Genomic DNA, 19,527 nt, shown 5'->3' with positions numbered 1-19,527 from the left:
GCGCCCCGAGCCCCGCGCCGCCCAGGCGGGAGCGCGCGCGGCGTTCCGGGGGGGAGCGCGCGGCTCGCATCTTTTGTGTGTGTGTGCGCGCGCGCGCCGGGCGGCTCGCCCCTCGGCGGGGCCGCGCGGGGGACGGCTCTTTGTGCGCGCGCCCTGCCCCCAGCCCGCCGGGGGACAATGTCTCAGCCCCGAGGTGAGAGCGCGGCGCGCGTGCACGCGCGCGCGTGCAGCCGCGGGTGGGTGCGCGCGTGCGTTTTCCGCGCGTGTAGCCGCGCGTGCAAGGGCTGCACTAGCGCGCGTGCATGCGTGTGCACGCTTATGCGCGCGCGCGTGCACTCGCTTGTGCAACTCGTGTGTGTGTGTGTGGGGGTGCGCGCGCGCGCATTCGCTTGTGCAACTTGCGGGTGCACGCGCAACCGGGCACGCAGCCGCGCGTGCAAGCGCGCGTGCAGCCGCGCGTGCACGGGCGCGGGTGCACGTTGCACGTGCATGCACGGGTGCGGGTACCCGCGCGTTTGCACGCCCGCCTTGCCTGGGGGTCGCCGCTCCCGGTGCCGCCCCCGGTGCAACTCCCGGTTGAGCTCCGGTGCCGCTCCCGGTGCAGCTCCGGTGCAGTCCCGGTGCCGCTCCCGCCGCGTTTCCTGCTCGCCGGCGGTGCAGCCTGTCCCGGGATGAGCGAGCCCCTCGCCTGCCTTTGGCACGGCCCCGAACGAGCGGGGGGTGTTGGAGGAGCAGCTGCAGCCGGGGCTCGGCGCGGGGTTAAAGCAAACTTTTAAACAAGTCCGCGATGGAGATGAAAGGTGAAACTGGAGTGGAGTTACCAGGAATTAAATATATACCTATGTTTCCATGGGAAAGTATTGTTCTCGTGCCAGCGCTGAGATCATTTTCCACCCATTTCTCTCACCCCCCCTCCCCTCTTTTAATATTTGGTAACTTTTGGTCGGAGGCAGCAGTGGGGTTTGTCACACCAGCAAGCTCCGAGCGTGCAAAAAGGCAGGAATGGAGCATTTGGGAAGTGCAGGAATTGGGTATTTGGGAGCTGCAGAAGGGCAGGAATGGAGCGTTTGGGAACTGCAAGAACAGGAGCATTTTGGAGCTGCAGGAATGGAGCGTTTAGGAGCTGCAGGAGGGCAGAAGCTGAGAATTTAGAAGTTGCAAAAGGGCAGGAATTATGCATTTTGGAGCTGCAGGAATTGTGCATTTTGGAGCTGCAGAAACACAGGACTAGAGCATTTAAGAGCCGCAGGACGGAAGCATTTTGGAGCTGCAGAATTTGACAGTTCAGGAGTTGCAAAAGGGCTGGAGTTGGGCATTTGGGAGCTGCAGGAATTGTGCATTTTGGAGCTGCAGAAGTTGAGAATTTAGGAGTTGCAAAAGGGCAGGAATTACGCATTTTGGAGCTGCAGGAATTGAGCATTTAGGAGTTGCAAAAGGACAGGAATTATGCATTTTGGAGCTGCAGAAATTATGCATTTTGGAGCTGCAGAAGTTGAGGATTTAGGAGATGCAAAAGGGTAGGATTTATGCATTTTGGAGCTGCAGGAATTGAGCATTTAGGAGTTGCAAAAGGACAGGAATTATGCATTTTGGAGCTGCAGGAGTTGAGAATTTCGGAGTTGTAAAAGGGGAGGAATTGGGCATTGTGTTGCTGCAGAATCAAGCGTTTTGGAGTTGCAGAAGTTGAGAACTTAGGAGTTGCAAAAGGGCAGGAATTGGGCATTTGAGAGCTGCAGGAATTGAGCATTTTGGAGCTGCAGAAGTTGAGTGTTTAGGAGTTGCAGAAGGGCAGGAGTTGAGCCCTGAGGAGCAGCGGGAGGGGGTTTGGGAAGGGGACAGCGGTGATTTATTTCTGCCAGCGTGGTGGTGGCAAAGAGCACTGGCTCTTTGCTTTTTAACTCGCTGCTTATTCCAGAGTGCCTCTGACTTGTGCCCTTGCAAGGGCGGGAGGGGGCAGGCTGGGAGGAGGTGGAGAATTTAATATTGCAAAAATGCTGCGGGAATGCAACAGGGAGAGCTTTAAGGAGGAGTAGCTGCGGCCATTCATTGTGAAAATCCATGCCCGTGACACAGATGCAGCTTTTGGAGCTTTTGGAAGTGCTTGGATTGGATGTTGCAGCTTGGCTCTCCCTGCATACTGCAGCCCTCGCACATATTTGGGATTTTGGGGGTGAGAGGCAGCGTGTGGCCTGGCAGGAGCAGGTCCCAAAGTGGGTTTGGAGCTCGTGTTGTGTTTGTTTATTTATTTATTTATTTATTCAAACTAAGCCTTCCACAATAACCCTTGCAAGGGAGGACGTTGGCAAGGAGGTGCCTGCACAGCTCTTGCCACACAGTTTTCCTTTGTAAAAGAAAAATGTAAAGTTGTTGTATAATTTATTCCTAATTTGGGTTTGCTGCAGTCATCTTTTCCAGCCGAGCAGGGAATTGTAAAAGTTTCCGATGCAAAGAGCCAAGGAAGTTTGATAATGCAGGATTGAACCCGGGAATACCCAGAGCCCCCTGCCACTGCCAGGAGGGTCCTTGGGGGGACAGGGGGTCCCCAAAAAGCCTGGGGGTGGCAAAGGCTGAGCGTGCAGAGGTGGTGACAGGCAGGGAGCTGTGCTGGTGGCCCTGCAGGGGTGCTGAGTGTCCCCCAGCAGGGCCTTCTGCGTCCTGCCCAGTACCAGGAAAAGGGAGGATGGAAGTAGCCAACCCACAAAACATGATCTCAATGAATGGCATCATTCTTGACTCCCTTTGCCGTCCTCCTCGCTCTCTGCAGCACCAGTGCCTGCATTCCTGGCACAGATAACTTTTCCCAGCTCAGCTGTTCAGGCCCAGCTTTTGCTCAGGAAGGGGTTTCAGCTCTGGGCTTTGCAGCAGAGGTGTCGTTCCTTGGGATAATCTGAGTTTTGGGATCAGCTTTCATGTATTGCACAGGAGGTTCCTCAGCAGCTCTGGAAAGTACAGCCCAGAGCCCCAGCCAGCTGCTGAGCCCTCTCCCTGCTTTGAATCCTTTCCAGAGTTGTTCTGAGAATTTGCCAGAGATTAATGTTTTTGATGCAGCGTAGCAGGGGGACATGTGAGCAGCAGAGTTGTTCTTACTCCCTGCAAGGGATCCCACCTGGTTCAGGGAGACCCTACCTGTGCTATGCAAAAAAATGGGGGGGATTTGCTTCCTGCACAATCTGTAAAGGGTAAAACTCCCCTGGAATTCAGAAACAACACTTTTCTTCTGGCCCTTTCTGCAGCAGGAATGAGCAGATGCCTCCAGCATTGTGTTCAGGGTTCTGAGCCACCTTACCTGTCCCTGCTGGGCTCCCTGAGGGTCCACCCAAATACAGAACTCACCTGAAGTCAAAGACACCCCTGCATTTCACCCTGTGCTTGTTCATTCCCTCTTTCAAGCTGCAGACTTGGTACTATTTGTTGGATGTAGCAACCCTTAGCAAATCAGCTTTTCCTGAGCACAGCAGGTTCCTGCAGCCTGTTCCTCACCTTCAGAGATGGGGCTGCTCTGGCCTTGATATTAATGGGAACTCAGAAGTTGAATCCTTGCCCAAATCCAGCCCGTTTGGCTGTCATGACTAATAGGATATTATTTTGGAAGAGGAGTGGTGGGGGGGGGGGAAGAGGAAGTCCATATTAATTTCAAGCCAAGCACAGTCTAAGACTGTAAATCTGGACTCTGGTGACAGCAGATATATGCAGGAGTCTCCCAAATTCCTTGCAACGGGTGGAATTATTCCCAAAGCCCACATGGGAGAAAATACCTGCAAATATGCAAATTTCTTCATTGCAATAAGAAAAGGGAAGGGGGAGCAGTACCCACGAGAGCACTGATTCATAAATACACTGAAATGATGTTTAAACTAAGTATTGCTGCCTGTTGATCTCACACCTAAGCTTCAGGCTCCTGTTTCAAATACAATTTTCAGTGCTGCAGCTGCAAAGGGAAGCTGAGATTATGAGCAGCACATCCCACGTGATGCTGGCTGAGCATGCACCCTATGGACTTTGACCAAAGGCCCTGCACCTAGTCCAAATACCACAGTTTTATGTGAAACACTCATGTTTTCCCCAGCCAGAAGTCTCAGTGGAGCCAGCTGTAAAGCTGAAATATTCCTTGTTGTTGGGTTTTTTGCAGCCCTAGGTAGGTGGCAGGTTGTTGCTGGTGTAGGATTAACCTGCAAGCAGCTCCTGTGGGTTGTGCAATGTGAATTTTGCCTCATCAGCAGCACCTCAGCTTCTCCCCACTCACACACTCCCATGACACAGGCACTTGGCAAGGGCACAGCCAGCAAAGCCGTGCCACGGTCAGCCAGGTGCAAGCCTAGCAAAGCCTGGACTAGCAGCAAATTTCAGCTGGAGTTGTTGATTTATTCTTAATTAATTTTTTTTTTTAAGGGTGCCCTGTTGAATTAGTTTAGGTGCTGTGCTGCAGTGCTGGAGGTGTGCCTGCTTTGGGTTAATAGGGGGCAAATGTTTATAAAGAGGTTTAAAAACCTCATGCAATGCCAGGCTGGAGGAATTACCCAGCTTGGGAAGAGGAAAATGTGGTTGGGGCAAAAAGTATTTGGCTGGAGATGAGCCAAAGCTGTGCCCAGGTGAGAGCACCTGAGACACCTGGGTGAGCCCCTGCTCTGCCCCAAGGAGGTGTTTGTCCTGTCCCCATGTCCCAGCAGGTCCCAACATGTCCCAACATGTCCCAACACCACTGCTCAGGCCAGCAGCTCCCTGCTGCTACCCAGGACATATTTAATATTTAAAAGCTCCAACTAGGAACAATTCTAGCAATAAAAGTGCCAAGTTACAGGAGGAAGGGAGCAGAAAGCTGAGTGCTCCTGCCAGGCTCCTCAGTGCTTCTTTTTATTTTTGCTCCTTTTTATTTTGGTGTTTAAGTCACCAAAACCTGGTGGCTTCCTTGGGGCTGAATTCCCTCCCCTGACACATCCATGAGCTGCTAAGGTGAAGCAAATGATGCTCCATGAAAACCACAGGAGCAATTTGGAGAGATGAGACACTTCACGTGGAACGTGGTGACAGCAGGTTTGAGATTCTGGACCCCCTGGTTGAAAATACACAAGATTATTTAAAAATTGCCTTTTCTCCCCAAGCAGTGCCTGTGTTTGCTGTCACTTGGGCTTTTTCTCTTTCTGAAAAGAGCTGTGACAGCACCTCTAGAAGCCTCTCCAAAAAGGATTGAAAACCAAGACACCTGAAAAAAGCTGGAAAAAGAAGAATAGTGTGGGAGTTTTGTTAGCACAGGAGTGGGGATGCTTCTCCAGCCCTCTGCAAATGCACTTGGAGGCCCAGAGCTCCTTAGCCTGGTCGTTGTGATGGTTCCCAGCCCTGCCCCAAGGGATTCACCCCATGAACTTGCATTCCTGATGCTGCTCCAGCTCCAGAGGCAAAGCTCTGCCCTTCCCAGGGGGTGAAAGCACAGGGCAGGTCACAGCTGGGATGGCAGCCGTGGCACAAGCAATTCTGGGCAAGAATAACTCACCAGGAGTCCCTTCCTGCGGTCACTCACGTTTTGGGGTCCATTTTGGGGTGCATTTACAAGTTGGCAGCATCATTAGATGAAATGTTGAGTCAGCCTCCAGTGGCCAGGGAAATTGCAGGAGTGTTCTTTCGGTTTGAGATGTGGACGGAGCTATAATTAAAGAAAATAAAAATCTGTTTCATTACCTGTGGAGCTCCTTAGCTCCCTTCCTTAGGGCCTGTCTGGGAATAGTTTAAGGGATTAGTATTATCAGCTGGAGCAGTGTTAGCAGGGAAGCAGATGCAGGAGGCTGGAGCTGTGCCACCTCAGATATTATGGCTGTGGTGGCCAAGTGGTGAAGGCCATTGGGTGCAATTTCCATAGCTGCTCATTGCGCAAAAAGTTGGGGTTTTTTAATTTTGTTTTTTGGTTTTTTTTCTTTTGTCTTCCAAATCCACAATATTCTGCACTTGATGAGTGTGAATGGAAAACTGACTCCTGCTCAGTGGCCTTGGCTCAGTGAAAAGCAGTTTGGAGAGGGGAAGTCTGAGCCTGTTGCTTGTAGGGCTTTCTCTTGCCTCAGAGCCAGAATTAAACCCATCCTTCCAATCTCCCCACCCTTTTCAACTGGGGATTCCAAACACAGAGGGTTCATCCCACCAGGACAGTCTCTGGGGTGCTGAAGCATTTCTGAGTCATCTTTCCTTTGGACATAGTGCAGGGAGTGCTGCACATCCTTTCTGGGAACTCCAAGAAGCCTCTGGTGCATCGCTGGTGCTGTCAGAGCTGGGGCAAATCCCTCTGGATCTGCATCCCACCCTCAAGCAGGAGCCTGGATTTGGAGGGGCAGGGTCAGAGATGGCATCAGGGGAAGCTCAGGGGTAGGAGCTGCTCTGGCTGCATCCCCCAGTTGCTGTTGGAGCAGTGCCTGTGGCTTTCTGGGCTGCAAAATATGAGTGCTGTGAAGCCCAATGCAAACAACCTCTGCAGCTGGGGTAGGGTTTCAGATTTGTAAGAGAAAAAGCATTTTTTTCCCCTACTCTAGCAGGAAAACTTCACAGAGCTGAGCTGAGCTGATCCAGTTTCTTGCTGGTGCTGTTTTGTTAGCCTACTTAGCCTGCAATTTTATCATCAAGGCTGGGTTTTCTTAGCCTGCACCCAGGCAGATCAAAAATCGTGAGAAGAACTGAAGCCACTGGGGGGGGGGGGGGGGGGGCGAAAAAAAAGAAAGAAAAAAACCCAGCAGAAGTTGCAGATGAGATGCCAAAGATAAGGCAGCAATAGCAAATCAGTGCAGAAGTCAACACTTGACTGTGTCTGCAAGAAGAGGCCTTTAATGAAGGCTGAATCAGCACGGACTTGGGAGCTGCTTTTGAAGGAGAATCTTTTTTCTAAACAAAAATATGTAATTACACTCAATGAAAAATGCTTATCGGTGCCATATGGCCCCAGAGCTTCGTGTGGCTGCTGTGTGCAAGCCCCAGGCCCGGTGGTTTTGGTGCCTGTGCTCATCCTGCAGTGGGGGCTGACCCCCGACTGCCTCACTCCTGGCTTCTCACAGGGCTTATTCCACACTCAAGCAACAAGTTATAAAAATTACAGCTTCTCTCCGTGGTATCATTCCTCTTATGAATGTTTTATTGCTTCTGCAGTAGTTCAAGGTCAGATATAGAAAATGACTCAAAAGTCTTTTGTTGTTCTGAGAGCTCTAAAGTGACGGAAGGCCCAATCCAGCAAAGACAAACCTTCCCAGAGAACCAAAAGAGAAGGGAGAAAGAATATTTTAAAGGCAAACCCAGCACTGATTACTGACTTTTTGAAATAGGTTTGGATTAGATATTAAGAGAAAATCATTTCCTGTGAGGGTGGTGAGGCACAGGGTGCCCAGAGAGGCTGTGGCTGCCTGAAGGTGTCCACGACACCCCTGGAAGTGTCCAAGGCCAGGCTGGACGGGGCTTGGAGCAGCCTGGGACAGTGGAAGGTATGAGATGATTGGTAAGGCCTCTTCCAACCCAACCCAACCCGTTCCATGATTGGGTGATTTTTCCCTGGATTTGCTCCGTTCTATCTGCTCTCACATCTTTGGTGTGCAGCAGCCCCGCTGCAGTCACTGCCTCAGGGCCCTGCACGTAGGAGGGGAACGATCCCTGCCACAATCCCTGCCAAAGCAGGGCACATGGGCTCAGAAGGTCCTTTTGGCAGCAGCTCTGCCTGCAGGGTTGGTTTGTGCAGCACCAGGCACAGCCCTGGGCACGTCTCCTTCTTGCGGGGCACCTCTCCAGTCCTGGAGTTGGAGCCACACTTCCCAGCTTGGGTTTCAGCACAGCCCCTTTTTGCTAGGGCTGCTTTAATTGCCTGCAGTTAGGGTGTCCAGTGCTGCAAAAGTATGAAGAAATAAAATCTAAGCTTTGTGAGGGCTGGGATTGATTTCTTCTCTCAACCAGCTGATGCTGTGACCTTTTAGAAAGGAACTGACAGCCTGTAACTGTGGGGTTTGTGCATGTGATTGCACAGGGTTAAAGCACAAATATGGGATAGTTTTATCCAAGGAGACGAGCACCTGTAGGAGCTGAGAGCAGCTCAGGAAAGAGACAGGGACTTTACATGCTGTCATCAAAATGCCAAAACCCTTTTGGGCTAAGCTACGTCTTAAGTAGATTTGTTTAAGCACTTGACAAAAAGGCTTGGAGCAGAAGTCCGAGGCACAGAGAGTGCAGGGGATCACCCCAAGCCCTGAAGAAGGAGGTCAGGATCTGGCCAGAGGTGCAGACACAAGTCTGACCATGATTTCCTTACAGTTTTGGCAGCAGCAGCAGGACAGGGAAGCTGCTGCAGCTGCATGTGAGCACCACTGAGGTCTGGGATGGGGAGATGAGGATAAATCCTGCAGTCAGTCTCTTGTAGGTTTGCCTCTCTGAAGAGAAAGATGCTGCTGGTTAATGCAGAAGTTCCCTCCTAAGCAGACCTTGGTACTTAACTGTGTTAATTAAATGCTTTCAAAAACCACAAGATTGACCTTCACTGCTTGCCCACAGATTTTTCTCTCATTTAACAAGCAGAGGGTTGTCAGAGTAGCCTATTAAAGGAGAAGAAAGGCAATGCTCTAATACTGTTGGGTTTTGACCTGTTCCAAAGTGTTTTTCTGCTTTTTAACTCCTAAGAGATGAAAACCACAATCCCTTAACAATCTTCCAGGAGAAACCAGGCTAAGACATGGAGTTCTTGGCTGAAATAAGGCATAAAATAGTGAACAGAGTTAAAATCTAAGTTTTTTAGGTATCTATGGAATATGCCAAGACAGCCATCATATCTACAGGTCATTGTGCAGCCAGAGAGCTCTGCTCTGTGTCATGGAATTACCCTTTGGGAGAGACCCTCCAGAAAAAACAAAGGCAAATAACACAGGCTCTGACTTCCTTACCTTTCCCAAGGACACCAGCAATTTGCTCATTGCTAATAAAACTCTGGGACATATCTACAGAAAACTTTGGATGCCTGCCAAGCAATCAGTTTTATAAATGAACCAAAAGAGCAGATTGTGCTTTGCAGGGAAGGACATCCCATATCCCAAAGCAGCCCCCGACAGCAGCATCAGAGCTGGAGGGAGAGCCCAAATTAGCCCCTGGCAGCTGGGGAGGGTGACACAGATGCTGCATTCAGACATGATGAGAAACAAGTTGATTTCTGGAGGCAAAAAATGAAAAAATTCTTCACTGAAAGAGTGATTGGGCACTGGAATCACCTGCCCTGGGAGGTGGTGGGCTCACTGTCCCTGGACGTGGCACTCAGTGCCATGGTTTAGTTGATGAGGGGGTGTTGGGTCATGGGTTGGACTTGATGAGCTCAAAGGCCTTTTCCAGCCTGGTTCACTCTGTGATTCTGTGAAGTGAGACAAGGCTGAATTCACATTGTTTGGCAGGGAGAAGGAGCCCAGGGCTTGCAGCCCTGCAGGTCCCTGTGGGGTGACAGCAAGGGAATGTGGCCTGGCAATGTCCCCTTGCTCAGAGGTACCTGAGCTGGGCAGCACCTCAGGCTTCCTCTCAGCGTGACTTCAGCTCCATTCATGTCATCAGGCAGCTTCCTTTACAGCCAGGCATGCCTCTTTTTTTTTTTTTTTTCCTTTCTTTTTTTTTCCTTCCCCTCAAAAACATTTGGTACTTCCCCCGCAAGAAATCAGGAGCTTTCTGTCTGATAAGGGGCTGGAACAGCTTCCTGCAGTAGGAGAGAATTTCTCCTCTGGCTCTTCCTGCACAGAGCCAGAACAATGCCAGCGCTTCCAGCCTCGCTTTACCTTGGATAATCTCATTTAGGGTCCATCCTGTGCAAGCATCTCCTGCCAAGGGGGTTGCTTTTCCAGCAGTTTGCTTTCAAAAGGTTTTTAAAAAGGTTTTTTAAAATGGCATTGCCACAGCAGAAAGGCAGGAGCAATCCTGAGGTTCACTCAGGGCTGATGCAGAGGAGGGCCCTGTTTAGAACAGTAGGGGCTGAAGAATTTTTTTCTTTTCCCTTAATGGAGAGGCTAAATAGGATTTTTTTTCATGTCTTCATCCTGAAAGTGCACGTGGCAAACTCAGAACATCTGAGTCTTTTTGCAGGACTCAGTGGGACTGAATGTGCTTGGTTGGGGTTGAGCACACCCATGAAAGAATTTACAAGGTTGGGATGTATTTTGTCCTGGTTGCTAAGTGGGATGGACATAATGGATCTGTGTTGATGATTTATGTTATCTTGCTTCTCTTAGTTCCTTTTTTCTCCCTGTTTCTGCTTTCCTTTTTTTCCCAATTCTGCTTATCTGCTCATGGAAAGCAGTCTCCTTTTTGGGAGTGTGTAAGTGAAACTGCAGCCTCAAACCTCACATGGGGAGTTCTGTGGAGGCTTTGGCAGAAAGGCTCCTAAAGGGAGGTTTGTATGTTCAGCTTCTGCTTTAGAGATGTGACCTGATGGGCTTTGATCCATGTGGATGTATGTAGAGAGAGAAAACATCTGCCCACTTGTGTCACTTTATTGGGAGGACAAGACTTGCTGTCACAAGTCTGTCACAGTGCTGTGCTGTCATGCATTTCTTCAGTGTGTTTTCCAAATTGAGATAAAATTGCATGATAAAACCTGGGGGAAGGCTTTTGTTCTTTATAAATGGCTTGTGTTCTTTATATGCCAGACAAGCAAATGTGCCTTCCTCAGCCTGGAGGAGGCTGAGGAGAGATCTCAGCAATTCCAGTTTCTTCCCTGGGTGCAGCTCCAGCCTCTGCTCTATGGGACAGGGACAGGACCAGGCAGTGCTGGGGCTGTGCCAGGGCATTGGGATGGATTTTAGGAGCAAGTCCTTCCCCCAGAGGGTGCTGGGCACTGCCGAGGCTCCCCAGGGATGGGCGCAGCCTGAGGCTGCCAGAGCTCCTGGAGAGTTTGGACACTGCACTCAGGGACAGGGTGGGATTGTTGGGGTGTCTGTGCAGGGCCAGGAGCTGGACAGGATGATCCTGATCAGGGTTCCTGATGGTCCCTTCCAGCTCAGGTTGTTTTTAGGATTTGAGGGCATTTGAGGTGGTGTGTTGGGAGGAGTGGAAGGGAGGCTTTGGCCACGTGTGAAGCCAAGTTGCTGAGTGGAAAAACAGCGAAGGAGGTGGCTGGCAGGTCATGCTCTCTGACCTCTGGCTTAAACAGGTTTGAACTTGAAGGAGCTTCCTTGGAAGCTGCATCCACCTTGCCCTGCTCAGCCTGGAGCTCCTGGAGCCTCCCCCTGTGCCAGCGTGCCCTGCCCGGGTGTTGGCAGCGCCCAGACCCGGTGCTGGTGTGGAGCAGCTGCAGTCCTTGGCTCTCTGTGCCCCTGGGCTCCTGAGCAGCCCTGGGCATGCTGGCAGTGCCAGGAGCAGGAGGGCAGTGCTTGCCAGGGGCTCCCTGTGCTGGGGCAGTGCCCGGAGCTGGGCTGGGACACAGAGGGGACACAGAGGGGTCACAGCTTTGGTTTTCCTGCAGTTCCCGTGGCTTTCCCCAGCAATGGTGTTCCCAGGGGTTTTTAAAGTAGGACCTACACGTTTGCTGGAGGCATTGCCAGCAGAGGGAGCAGGAGTTGGTTCCTCCCCTCTGCACTGGTCAGAACTATAAATTTGCTTTAAAAAAAGGTTAAAATTGCTTACTAAAAGGTAAGCAAGAGCTTACTTGCTTATTTTTATATCTCAGTTATTAAATGTGGTTCTTTAATAACTGAGATATAAAAATAAGCAAGTAAGCTCTTGCATCCTTAAAGAATAGCAAGAGAGCTGTGTGATGGTGTGGCACAAAGGCAGGATAATCAAAGCCTTGACCTTCACATGTTGAAACTTAATCACAATATTTGGCTGAAGCTTTGCCAGAATTCCCAATGACAGAATGCAAGGAAGCAGATCCTTTCCTGCCATGCCAGAGCTGCTGGTGTTGTGGTGTTCCTCTGGAAAACTCTGGGCAGAGTTGCCACCTAATTTCTGACCTGCACGTGGATTATCACAGCCCTCCTGTTCCTCAGGGCCTTCTGCAGAAGGTGAAGATGCTCAATAAAGAAATAGCTTGTGGCACATTCCTCTGTTTCCATGGGTATTCCCATTTGGCTCTAAAAGTTATCGATATTTAATAACTCACAGAATGACCAAGTCAATGGGCAGTTTTCTCCCATTTTATCCCAAGGTATCTTTACTCATGGGCAGAAAATTTTAACACCCAAGTTTTACATGCAGAGCATCAACAGGAGATATCTGCTGGCAGAGCAGTTGAAATGTCCAAATTTACAATATGCTGAACAAACCCAATCTGTGCTGGGTAAAACAAGGCTCCTGTGGCTGTCTGGAGCCCCTAGTAACAGAAATAAAACTGCACCTCACATTGCCCTGATTGGATTTAATTCCAGCCTGCTGTAGGTGATGGCACCAGGACAGAGATTCCACAGGGAAGGTGGTCAGTGAGCAGAAGCATCTCTAGGGGGAATGGGGCTGCATTAGGAGCTGGAGCATAAATCTGTGTGCATGCTCTCTGGGGACAGTGACAGTCCAGAGGGGCTGTTGGCTGAGCTCCCCAGGCGAGCCCTTCCTGACCCAGTCACACCCTTGTGATATCCAAGCCCTGCTTTTCCCAGATTTAATCCTCCTGACCCCTTTAGGCTCAGCACCTGCCCACGGGGCTTTGCCAGTGGGTGCCACTGGCAGCATCAGGAGGGTGATGAGGAGCCACCATGTCCCTGTGTGGGGTGTTATTGTATTCGTGGGGTTTCCAGGTGAAGGAAAGAATGATGAATCTGATTTTATGTTTTTAGAAGGTTAATTTATTAATATATGATATTATATTAATGAATACATTATATTATATTAATGAATACTAAACTAGACTATACTAAAGAATACAGAAAGGATACTTATAGAAGGTTAAAGGATACTAATGAATCTTGTGACTCTTTTAGAGTCTGACACTGCTTGGCCTCAGTTGGCCAATAAGTAAAAACAATTCACATGAAATCAGTGAAACAATTACTTGGATTAACAATTTTTAACTACATTCTAAAGTAGCAAAACACAGGAGAAGTAAATGAGATAATATTGTTTTCTTTTTTGCTCTGAGGCTTCTCAGCTTCCCAGGAGAGGAATCCTGGGCAAAGGGATTTTTCTAGAACATATGACTGTGACAGGGTGTCAGGCTGTCCCTTTGGGGCTGAAAGCTGTAACCAGGTGCTGCAGCCAAGCCAGGAGTCTGGCACTGCCTTTACACTGATCCTGCTCAGCCTGGCACTTAGGCCAGCCTAAAGGGGAGCATGAGCTTAGGCTGAGCTTTGATCTGAGCAGCAGCAAGGCCCAGCACACTCCCAGCTGTGCCTGCAGCAGCGAGTGGGTGCCAATGTCACCTTCCTTTTCCAAAGGCATTTGCATTTCCCCCGGCTGGCAGCTCCAGCAGGCCCTGGCTCCTTGGGAAGTGGTGCTGGCACTGCCAGGCTGGCTGCCCTGCAGCTGGGACAGAGGCAAAGCTGAGCTTTCCTTTTTTCCCAGTTCTGCTTATCTGCTCATGGAAAGCAGTCTCCTTTTTGGGAGTGTGTAAGTGAAACTGCAGCCTCAAACCTCACATGGGGAGTTCTGTGGAGGCTTTGGCAGAAAGGCTCCTAAAGGGAGGTTTGTATGTTCAGCTTCTGCTTTAGAGATGTGACCTGATGGGCTTTGATCCCTGTGGAAATATGTGGAGAGAAAAAAAAATCTGCCCACTTGTGTCACTTTATTGGGAGGACAAGACTTGCTGTCTCTTGTGTGTTCTCTGCTGCAGAGCTCCCACTGGGCTGCTTCAAAACCCCTTTGCAAGATCTGCTGGGAGAAAATCCCAGCTGAACCAAGCATGTTAAAAACCTGAAAAGCAATATTGGAACTGGAGAGATAGCTTGGGCTAAATTGTGTCCGTGGGTGTCTGATGTGAGTGCATCTTGTCACCCTGAGAAAATTGGGGTTTGATGCTCCACATGGCAGTGGGGAAAGGAGTTGAACTTGATGTGGGTCCCTTCCAACTCAGGATATTTATAATTGTATAAGGTGGATGCTTCACTGTTGGGAGCAGTGGGTTTGGGAGGTGCAGAAGTGTTTGTAGCTGGGCTGGGCCTCATGGATTTAAGGCAAATCCTGCTGCTCTTGTGGCTGAGGCAGATGGAGCATCTGCTTCTGTGTTAAATACAGGACAATTGCTGCTGTCTGCTCAGGATTCATGTGGGAATTGGTCAGAGTCCTGTGGTCACTCATGGTGGTATTCAGAGGTGAAATCTTGGTGGGTAAGGGGAAATATAAAATAGCAAGTGCAGTACTGGGAATGATGCCCAGCTCGTGGGTGAGCCCTCAGCATCCCCTGAGCTCACATCCTGGTCTGGGAGCTTCATCCCCTCATCCATGGGGCTGATGGGGAGCACCCACTGGCATGGCAGGGTCCCCTGGGAGACTTTTAGGGTGCTGCTGCTGCTGCCCTGGGGAGCAGAGCCCTCGCTGCCTGCTGCCAGAGGCACAAAGGCTTGGGTGAGGCACGATGCAGGAATATTTGGGAAGCTCTTGGCCCTCTGTGCTGCACTGGCACTGCTGGAGTGTGGGAGGTGTCCCCTGTGCCCAGCCCCTGCTCTGCCAGGGCCAGGTGCTCTTTGGCACAGGGAGACAGACACGGAGGTAGGGCAGCGAAAGCAGCCTCGTCCTCCAAATCCTCCTGCACAAAAGCCCTTTTGTTCCCAGGGTGAATTCCAAGAGCTTTTCTCCAGTTTTGATTCCAGCAAACTCCCACTGCAAGAAGACAGGCGAGGGCTGAAAACAAAGTGGCAGCAAAATGAAAAGTTCCTTGTAAAAAAAGCCTGGCCAGGGCTGGAGGCTCCTTTCTGACAGCTTCCCTGGCCTGCAGCTCCTGTGGACTGCCTGGTTTGAGATAAACAGTGAAGAAAGCAGGCTCTGGGATGGGGAGGCAGGGAAGCCAGTGGGCCTTGGCAGAGGGAAAATGGGGCTGTGATTTGTGATTGATGGTGTGCTGCTGACTGGGGGAGCTCACTGCCCGGATTTCCAGTGCTGGGATTTCTCCTGATACGGGGGAAGGGAAGAGGCCATGAGGCTCCAGTGGCCTCTGTTGCCCCATGGGATCTCCATCCCTCTCACATCTTTCCCAGAGCAGCAGAGGATGTGGCCATCCCACTGCTGGAAGCCTCCAGGGATGCAGCCAGCTCCAGTGTACCCGAGGAGCAGAAAACCAAGTCCTCCTTTAGGAGGGCATCTCTTGAACCCCACAGGATTTCCCTGCACCTTGCCTCTGTTTCTTGCAGCTTCCCTGTGGTGGAGCTGTGAGTGATTTTTAGGATTTGAAGGCGTTTGAGATGGTGTGATGGGAGGAGTGGAAGGGAGGCTTGGGCCACATGTGAAGTCAAGTTGCTGGGTGGAAAAACAGGCAAAGGAAGGTGAGAGGGAGTGAGAGGCTTTGGTCCTGATGCCTGTCAGGCTGGTGGAGATGGGAGGGTGCATGGACAAAGCATGGAATTCTGCATTTTGTGGGCTGCATCCTTTGGCAGCTGCTGAAATCCTCATCCATGGAAGTCCTTTTCTCTGGTGGATGTGACTCAGAGCCCACAGTAGCAGAGATGGTTTTGTCTGAATTCCTCATTGCACACACCAGGCAGAGGGGACACACAGACAAGGCTTGTGCAGCTCTGGGAGTTGGTGAGATCCTTGTGGGTCCCTTCCCATGGGGATATTTGTGATTCTCCTTGTCACCCATGGCCATGCCTGGGGTTATCAGGGCTGAAATTTGTTTGTGCACATCCTGGTGCTCCATCCCGTGCACCACCACCTCCTCCCATCTCCATCCCATGGATCCGAGGCACTGCCTGCTCCTCACAGATCCTCACAGAGCAGCTGGGTGAATCAGGAGAGAGCTGAACATTCCACTTGCACCAGCTGGGAGGAGGGTGTGTGGGATCCCCAGGGCTGCTGCTGGGGTCAGCCTTGCCCCAGGTGGGTGGAATTCCCTGGGATCAGGTGCTGCTCCTGCAGGGTGATGATGCCACTGTGTGCACAGAGGTTTGGGGGGAGCTGTGCCCTTTCCCCCAGGCCATTGGAGCTGGATGCACATGCCAAGTGGGTTCAGCCAAAGTGTTGTAACAGGGATTTTCGTATTCCCATCTCCCGTGGCCTGTGCTGAAAGCTGGAGGCAGGCAAAGCTCTCCTGTCTCCCATCAGCACCTAGGGGACCATGGATTTTGGGCTGCTCTGCACTGCAGCTGCTGTCTGGAGGGAAGCTGGCTGATGCCCAGGCTGCCTGCCAGGGCAGGGTGTCAGGGCAGGGCTCCCTCTGGCCTTGGCACATCTGCAGGTGCCAGCGTGGTGCTGGCAGCAGCTCAGCAGGAGCAGGACGGGTGGCCCCACACTGTGCCCTGCACAGACTGGAAGTGACTGGGCTGGGAAGGGACATTGTCTGGAAAGGGACATTAAGTGGGAAGGGACATTGTCTGGCAAAGCTGTTTGTTGTCACCTCTCCATTAGCATCAGGAGTGAGCATGTGGCTGCTCTCTGCTGATCTCTGAGTGTGGAAATGGGCACTGAGGGCCCCACTTCCTCTCCTGTTGGTTTTCCTGCAGGCCAGCACTGCAGTGGGGTAGAGGAAATGGGGCAGAGCCCAGCTGGGAAGTGGAATCCATGGAGCTGGGATGTCCAGGACAGTGTGGGAGCCCATGGAACAGCTCAGTGAGGTGTCAGTGACTTCCCCAGGACACAGAGGATCCTTAACACCCACACCTGCAGGATCATCTCCATCAGACAAGCAGCCTTCATCTGCACACTGGCCCTGGGTGCTGGTGTCCCACAAAACCTGCTGGATGGTTGCTCCAGCCTGTGATTGTCCCTCAGCTCCCTGCAGGAGCTGTGGGGAGGCTCAGGTCTGTTTGGTGGGGAGTTCCAGAATTGCCCCAAAGCTGTATCAGCTGCCTGTCCCCTCCCCAGGGTCCCTGCAGCCCCCCTCCAGGGCATGTCTTAGCACAGGATCCCACTTCTGATCTCTATCTAAAGTGGCTCTTCCGCTTTGCACTCAGCAGGTCTGAACTCCTCTGAGATTTGGAAATGCAGTCTTATCAGGGGGACAGACAGCCTCTCTAACCAAAATGTGCAGATAAACAAGAAGAAATTGCATCCTCTGGTTTCAGTATTGTCATGAGTAACCCAGCAGCCTGCAGCCCTTTTGCAGGGTGTGTTAAGAGGAAAATGGGCAGAGTAAGAGAGATTAGCCTGAATCAGGAAATTACCTTCAAAATTGAATTACTGAAATACAGAGCTTGCTGAAAGGTGGCAAATAGGTCCTGATATTTGCTGAGTTTGGTGACATTTCTGTCCGTGTCTGCACTGCAGGAGCCACAGATTAAGTCTGCTGGAGTCCGTATTGCAGAGCTCCCTGCTCTGCCTTGTTGCAGCGTTTTCTTCTGCTGCTGTTCAGAGCTTCTCCTGCTGGAGGCTGGGCTGAGGCAGGCACAAAGCCCTGACCTTGTGATTTTACCTGGCAGCAAAGCTGCAGATCTTTGTCTCGGCGGTGTGGGTGCCTCAGCAGGGCTGACCCGGGCCTGGGACACAAATAACCCTGGCATTGCTCAAGCCTGCCCCGGTTCAGCGGGTGCACCTCACCTCCCTGCACAGCCCTGCTATTTTGGTTTGGAGCCTCTCCTGCCCCGAGTTTATTACAGCTTGCAGGGCTGAGTCAGAGCAGCGAGTTCAGCCCTGCGACAGAGAAACCCCGGGGCAAGAGCTGGAGCTGGGCAGGGATGGGTGCTGGGACAGGAAAGGGTGCTGGGACAGGAAAGGGTGCTGGGACAGGGCTGGGTGCTGGGACAGGAAAGGGTGCTGGGACAGGGTGGGATCAGGGATGGGTACTGGGACAGGGATGGGTGCTGGGCCAGGGATGGGTGCTGGGGACAGGGATGGGTACTGGGACATGGCTGGGTGCTGGGATCAGGGATGGGTACTGGGACAGGGATGGGTGCTGGGCCAGGGATGGGTGCTGGTGCACATCTGGATGCTGGGACACATCTGGGTGCTGGTACACAGACCTGGGACAGGGATCATCTGGGTGCTGGACACATCTGGGTGCTGGGACACAGACAGGGGCTGGGCATGGCCACCCTTGGGACAGGACAGTGCCTTGCATCCCCACATTCCCTGTGGGTGCTGATGGTGTCGTGGGGAGTTGGGGATCAGCTGGTGCATGGTCAGTGGGGCAGCTGTGCCCAGGCTGTGCCAGGCCATGCCAGGCTGTGCTTTTCCCTTCAGGAGCCTTGGGAATTTAAATGGGATGCCAGTGCACCATCCTCTGCTCCTGTGGTGTGCCAATGTTCCAGGGTTTCCTGCTGTGCTCTCCTTCTGGTACATGTTGGAAAAATTCACCACAGCCATGTAAATGCTCTTGCCTTTCCTGCTGCCTGACCCAAAATATGACTCCTAAAGACAGAAAGGAAAATAAATAGTGCTTTAATTCAGACACTGAGGTGTGAGTTGCAGTGTGGACACCGTGGGGCCGTGGTGTGCTCAGAGCTGGATGTGCCAGCGGCCACCAGCTGTGCCAGCAGCTCCATGGCATCCAAAGCAGAGGAGGAAAGCCTGGAGCTGGGAGCCACCTTGGCCCAGGACCGTGGCAGGCTCAGCTCCATTCCCCAGGCAGCCCAGAAGTGTTGTTAAGGAAACACATCTCAAGTTTGCTGTTTCCAAGGAGTTGTTGCAAACAGCCCTGAGGCAAGACACGGATGAAGGAGGTGTAGGAAATGTCCCTGTCCTGCACCATCATCCCTGGAGCATCTCCATTTGCTTCCAGCACATCCAGTTGCAGTGATGGAAGAGCAGCCAGTGGCACTTGGCCACTTTCTGGCAGGGCTAAGGAGAGAGCAGCATCCTCAGGTTTCAAGGAGAAAAATAAAGCACAAATCCACCTCATCCCATCCCTTGGCTTTTGGTTGAAACTTCTACAGCTTTTAAACATCTCTTACATATTAAATTCTTTTTGTGGCTTAATGAGGGTTCCTAAAGCAGATTTTCAGACTTTTTTTCTGTATCATTGGTGCTTACATGAACACCTGGCTTTTGGTTTTCTCCAGAAATTAGGGCTTGGCTAAAACTCTGCTTTTACAAACTGGATGGTGGGCACAGCTCAGCCACTCACCCAGCCTGTCCCTGGCACAAAGGGGATTTAGGCACCTTTACCAAAATGTTGCCAAGGCACACAACCCAACCACGAGGGCAGAAGGGGTGAGAGAACTTCCCTCGTGCCTCCTCACCATGGTCACCAAACCACTGTCACCAGCACCCGCCTCCCTGTCACCTGCAGCTCCATCCCACAGGCATTTAAAGCCAAAATCCATTGCCTGGTTCCACACTTGGGCTGCCCAGAGGGCAAATTTCAAAGGGTTTCACCCATTTGGAGCCCGTGGGAGGAAGGTGGTGGTGCAGGAACCACTGTGGAGATGCCACATGGGGGGGACACGTGGGGATGTGGCCACAAAACCCACCGCAAGTGGCTGCTTGAGGAATGCACCCCCTTTTGTGTTCTCTTTGAGGGTGGATTTCCACTTC

The 19,527-nt window shown here is 51.6% G+C and overlaps 1 protein-coding gene across 1 annotated transcript in view; it reads left to right on the top strand.

Moving 5' to 3' along the window:
* Positions 1-19: 19 nt before the first annotated feature.
* The window catches only part of MAP2K6 (mitogen-activated protein kinase kinase 6), a 54,811-nt gene continuing 35,303 nt past the window's right edge, over positions 20-19,527 (top strand). The window contains exon 1 of the mRNA XM_041485619.1: positions 20-193. Coding sequence (XP_041341553.1) covers positions 178-193 — 16 coding nt within the window. The 5' untranslated portion in view covers positions 20-177. The remainder of the gene's footprint in view (positions 194-19,527) is intronic.

The sequence above is a fragment of the Pyrgilauda ruficollis genome, unplaced genomic scaffold, assembly GCF_017590135.1.
Source record: "Pyrgilauda ruficollis isolate IOZ18807 unplaced genomic scaffold, ASM1759013v1 scaffold72, whole genome shotgun sequence".
NCBI classification, from domain to species: Eukaryota; Metazoa; Chordata; class Aves; order Passeriformes; family Passeridae; genus Pyrgilauda; species Pyrgilauda ruficollis.
This window is presented reverse-complemented; position numbering and strand designations above follow the sequence as displayed.